Consider the following 6,000-nt stretch of genomic DNA (forward strand, 5'->3'; position numbering starts at 1 on the left):
ATGACAGGATAACCTGTTTTAGTAATGTTAGTTGAGAGATAAATGTTGACCGGACACCCCTGCTTCAAAATAGTGCCATGCAATCTTTTACGTCCACCTGGAAGGACAGGTGGACGGGAAAGACGGCACCTCTGGCAGTGCAGCACTCCCTCAGTATTGCATTGAAGTGTCAGCCTAGGTTATGCGTTCAGTTCTCTGGAGAGGGGCTTAAACCTAGGACCTCACCCTCAGGAGGTGAGAGTGCTACCACTTAGTCAATGCTGGCATTAATTTAGGTTACAACAAACTCCATGCTGTGCATACAGTTCAGCATTATACCATGGGAGTGACTACACACCAGATGAAGTCAAGTGGCAAAACATTCTCCAGCACAGTATCATTACATAGAATTACATAGGCCCATTAATTCGGGTCCCAACGTGTGAGTACGGACGGGGTACTCACGCATGGGCCCGATGGAAGTGCTGGTTTTCAGCGTGCACAGCGCATGCGCGGAAAACCGGCATTTCCTTTCCTCTGAACCAAGGGGTTCAGAGGTGGAACGCGTGCGCGCAGGAATCTGCGTGTGCGCGCTGAAATTCCTTCTTTTTTTAAGCTTTGCCCGTGCGTGAAGGCCTCCGGTTTTTACGCGTGAAAAAAGCAGACGTAAGGACTTAATTTTAAAAGGTAAGTGGTCTATTAATTAAAGTTAGAATTTTTTTTCCACAGGTTTATTATTTTTAAAGAATTTACAGTAAGGTAAGTGTATTTTTAGACCCGATTTTTAAAAAAATTATTTTTTTTAAAAATTTGAATAATTATTTAAATTAGTTTTTTAGAGTTATTAATAGTTCATTTAATTAGTGGGGTGTTTTTTGAACTTTTATTTGAAGTTAAAGTACTGTTTTGGGCGCCCGGAGTTTTCATGAGTTTGACAGTTCTTACTATCAAACTCATGAATGAACTTTTGCAACCTCCGATTGGTTGCCCAGTGCTCACGTGATCCCAGCCGGCTCATCGAACTAACTACGCCGCTGGATCACGCAAGCACAGCGCGCCGGGAGCTGAACCGGGCCACAGACAGGAAATGCACGCAGGCCCAGGCTTCAACTGTCGGCGCGCTAGGTAAGTGTAGGTCGGGGGCTTGCACCCGCAGGAAGCCCCCGACACCTATTTCTGGGCCATAGAATATACAGCACAGAAACAGGCCTTTCAGCCCAACTAGTCTGTACTGGTGTTTATACTCCACACAAGTCTCCATCTACCTCATCTCAGCCTATCAGCGTATCTATCTATTCTCTTTTCTCTCATGTACTTGTTTAGTTTCCTTTTGAAAGCATCTAAGCTATTTGCCTCAACCACTTCCTGTAGTAGTAAGTTCCACATTCTAACCACTGAGTCAAGAAATTTCTCCTTATTTACCTATTGGATTTATTAGTAACTATCTTGTATTTATGGGTCCTAGTTTTGGATTCATTGTCCAACCCATTCATAATTTTAAAGACCTTTCTCAGGTCACCTCTAAGTCTTATCTCTTCTAAAGAAAAAAGCCCCAGCCCATTCAATCTTTCCCAATAGCTGTAATCTCACAGTTCTGGTACCATCCTTGTAAATCGTTTTTGTACTTTCTCCAGTGCTTCTATGTCTTTTTTATCGTATGGAGACAAGAATTGTGCACAGTACTTTAAGTGAGACCTGACCAGGGTCCTATACCCCTAGAAATAAATCCCAGGACTTTGTTAACATTTTTAATTGCTTTGCTGACATGTGGTGCTGCTTTTATCAACTCGGTTATAACTACATTCTCAATCAGTGGTAAGGAAGGAGGATACAAAGTCCTGAAATATGAATTTTTGCTATTCAGTTGTGGAAATTCATAATATGGTCACTTTTTAAAACACATATACTTATGGGCAATGTATACCCTTATCAGCTGGAAATAGTTAATTTTAATGATAACATTTTTTCAAGGAGTCCAGTGCTCACTCTGTTACTCTAAGCCCTGAGAGTCTAGCAAGGGATATCAAAGCTAACATCAAAAGTTTTTATACATATATTAAGAGAAAGAGAGTGGTAATGGGGAATATTTGCCCATTAAAGACATGCAGGCAAAACTATAATGGACAGTAAGAAAAAGGAAGAATTGCTAAATGGATATTTTGTATCTGTTTTTACAGTGCAAGAAGAGAACAAAATACCAGTGATACAAGAGACCCAAAAATAAGTAAAAGGGGAGAAACATAGTGGATTTAATACAAGTAAAAAATGGTAATGGAGAAAATAATGGGACTTAAGATGAACAATTCTCCAGGACCTGATGGTTTCCACCCCAGAGTATTTAAAAACGTGAGGAAATTGCAGATGTGTTAGTCATAACTTTCCACAACTATCTAGATTCAGGAATTGTGCCTTTGGATTGGAAGATTGCAAATATCACTCCATTACTTAAGAATGGAGGGAGAGAGAAACCAGGTAACTATAGAACTGTTGGTTTAATGTCAATTGCGGGAAAGTTACTGAAATTTATCATCAGAGACAGAGTGGCTGAGCACTTGGACAAATATAAGCTGATCAAAAAGAATCAGCATGGATTTGTGAAGACTTGGTCATGACTGACTAATCTAGTTGAATTTTTTGAGGAAGTCATTAGCCTGATGGCTAGGGAAGTGTCTATGGGTGTTGTTTATATGGACTTCCAGAAGGCATTTATAAAGCTTCTGCACAAAAGATTATCAGAAAATATGAAAGCACACTGGAATTGGAGGTAACCTTTTGACATGGGTTGGTAATTGGTTGGGAGGTAGCAGACAGGGAGTAGGAATAAAGGGGATGTTCTCTGAATGGAATGTTTGCCTTTATGCCAAGGGAGTTGGTATGCAAAGGAGAGGGAGTTAGGCTTCAGTTGTACAGAGCCTTGCTCAGACCCCTTCTGGAGTACAGCATTCAGTATTGGGTGCCAAACTTCAGGAAAGATATACTGTATAGGCCTTGGAGGTGGTGCAGTGCAGATTCACTAGAATATCAAGGCTAAAAGGGTTAAATTTTGAGGACAGGTTGCATAAACTTGGTTTGTATTACCTTAAGTTTAGAAGGTTGAGGAGATGATCTAACTGGGGTCTTTAAAATGATAAAGGGATTTAATAGAGTACATGCAGAGAAACGATTTCCTCTGGTGGGGGAATCCAGAACAAGGGGGCATAATTTTATCATTATAGCTAGGCCATTTAGGAGTGAACTCAGGTAGTCCAAAGGGTAGTGGAAATCTGGAAATACCTCTCCTAAACATGTAGATGCTGGTTCAATGTAAATGTTCAAGACTGAGATCAATCGATTTTTTTGTTAGGTACTGATATCAAGGGATATGGAGCAAAGGTGGGTAAATGGAGTTGAGGTGCAGATCAACCGTGATCTAATTCAATGGAGGAACAAGCTCGAGGGGCTAAATGACTTACTGAAATAGGCGTTTATGATCCATTAACGAGTAAGTAAAAATACAACAAAAGTGTTCAATAAATGAAATTACTAACGGACCACGTGTTCTATTTTCTTCATTCGTGTCTCGTTCTAACTGTATACTCTTTGACAGTGCTGGATTGATTACATTTGAGATGACCATTTTCTCAGTATATTGTGTAAAGCAGGTTTCTGAGCATATGCTCAGTGTTTCAAAACCTCTTTCGAGTCTGAGCATTGCTCATTTCCTCTTAATCGCGGTTGTACAATCATTCGAACTAGTGAAAAAAATCGAAGCGGTGGTAAACTTGGCCGAGCAGTCTAAAAATTCCCCTTTTCTTAAAAACAACACAATTTCATACCATGTCTTAAATCCAAAACAAAGCCCGTTCCTAAGCAAATTCTCACTAAACCTTAGGTTTTCAAATCGACCACGCTAAACTGGACTTGGCCAAATGTCACAAACGTGCTTCCTTGCACAGAACAATGATATTTAAAAAGAGGTAGACTAACGTGGACCAGGAGAGGCCATTGGTAGACGGTTAAATTATCACAATTAGAAACTTCTCAACTAACTTTTTCTCTCTCAAATCTGCAGCATTTGAATTTTATTTTAATTTAGTGCGAATGGTGTGGGGGGCTGGGAGGAGGACAGGGCAAAAACATTCAGCGTCTCTTATCATTTGTGTCCTGTTACCCAGTAATATCATCATGACATATATAAAGTATTTATTTACCTTGATATACGATATATATAGCGAGTTGCACATATGCAGCTTATTGAACACGATGGATATAAACCCATAAAGTACATTTACTTATATATTCAGTTATAGGTCAAAGTGTGCGACGCTGTTTCCAATATTTTGAGAATATTTTATTGATGCACAGGATGTTGCGTAAAGACCTTTTGCATATTTTCCTCTTGTTTGTATTTAAACATGATTAAATGCTACCTCTTTTAAAAATACTTCCGCAACCAGAACATGTTCTGTGCTGCTCCACGCAGTTGTCATGAAGCTTTATTAGAAAAACACAACCGCCCTTTTATTATTCTTAAATTTAACTGGAATGAATATTTGCCCGGAGATGCGAAAGTTCCGAGCAAGTCTAAGCACCCACATTATAACAATGTGTGGTCCCACACACAAATGCACAAAACTTTTTATTTTTTTTGGGGGGGGGGAAGAGAGAAAGTTCTACCCTACCTCTTCGAGCCTCTTGTATATGTGTAGGTGAAGGTGGAATCGGAATATCTGAAATCTAAAACAACAGAAAAGAAACATCAAAATAAAATAATCAAACCAACCAGCGGATTTTGAGCCGCCTGTTCTGTTGGCGAGATCTGCCAAGAGTGGATTAATGAGGTAAATCCAGCACCAGTGAAACAATCACATTGCAGCCCAGAGTCTGCGATGGAGCACTTCACAGAGCTGGGCATTTACTGTACGTTTTTCTGCAACAAGTGTTTCCATAGCGACAACAAAATTGTCGATGCGAACGGACAGATCCATGGAAATGAACAGAAAATGCAAATACAGTCGCATTCATCCATCTGCTCCATCACATCGAGGTTGTATTAAAAGCATCTCAAATGTTGTAAATTGATGCTCAGAATATATAATCGAGGATGGCTTTCCTTGTATTTTTTGACTGCATGATGTCAATGAACCAGATGCAAATACAATGACAGCACACTGCCGGGATTTTAATACCGGCACCAAACATCATTTAGGATGTGTCTTTTTATTATTAATAATAACAATAATAAGCAAATCTTACCGGAAAACAGGCAGTCCTTGTCCGCCTTGCACCTCTGGAGTACGTTGTCTATGTCTGTCTGTATCCGCTCCTGCCTTGAACACATCCCCATGAAGTGTAAACAGAGAGAGAAATGTTTTGTTTGCCTTTTTTTCTCCCCCCTCCCCACCTCCAGTAAAAAGCAAATATGCGAATGGAGCCGCGTTATCAGCTCAAGGTCACAGTCCCCAGTGAGGTGCAGGTGCGGGCGCTGCTCCGGCCGGGGAGATGGGCTGGCTCCGCGGCTGCTGTTGTCGGCGCGGCGGGGCGGTGCGGCAGCTGCTTTATTTCAGCTGGCGAGAGATGACAATAGCGATCCAGCTGCTCTTCTTCCGACCAGAGATGTACTGTACTACGGGACGCCGCAGCCTCCACACACATACACACACACACAGACTCTGCTCCACAAGGCTTCGCGATTTCGAAAGCGAATAAAAGCGCCAGCCTACTGCTTCTTCTTCTTTCAACCCGATTTCTTCATTAGTTATTCCTTCTGCATTTTTTTCTCTTCAGGGGCGGGTAATATCCAACCTGTCGATCTGGGCAGGTATACAAGCCACGCAGTATTTGCCCACTTTTGTTTTTTTATTGGACCAGCGTAGGAATTGAAAGGATCATCAGGTGAAATGTGACAGCGTCACCCGATGAAGAAATCTGATTCCCAACACAGATTTGACAGAACTCATCCTCTGGTCTAATAAATGCCAGTTTTGTGGGGTGTTTTCTGATTCAATAAATGCGACGTGTCAATTTCACAAATTAGATTCT

The 6,000-nt window shown here is 40.9% G+C and overlaps 1 protein-coding gene across 1 annotated transcript in view; it reads right to left on the reverse strand.

Annotated features, from left to right (window-relative positions):
- The window catches only part of parp8 (poly (ADP-ribose) polymerase family, member 8), a 627,363-nt gene extending 621,798 nt beyond the window's left edge, over positions 1–5,565 (reverse strand). The window contains exons 1-2 of the mRNA XM_085972589.1: positions 5,215–5,565; positions 4,641–4,695 (exon numbers count right to left, since the gene is read on the reverse strand). Coding sequence (XP_085828715.1) covers positions 4,641–4,695; positions 5,215–5,305 — 146 coding nt within the window. The 5' untranslated portion in view covers positions 5,306–5,565. The remainder of the gene's footprint in view (positions 1–4,640; positions 4,696–5,214) is intronic.
- Between the last annotated feature and the right edge of the window lie 435 nt (positions 5,566–6,000).

This window comes from Somniosus microcephalus, chromosome 2, assembly GCF_052327205.1.
Source record: "Somniosus microcephalus isolate GS21.2 chromosome 2, FLI_Smic_1.0, whole genome shotgun sequence".
In the NCBI taxonomy this organism is placed as follows: domain Eukaryota; kingdom Metazoa; phylum Chordata; class Chondrichthyes; order Squaliformes; family Somniosidae; genus Somniosus; species Somniosus microcephalus.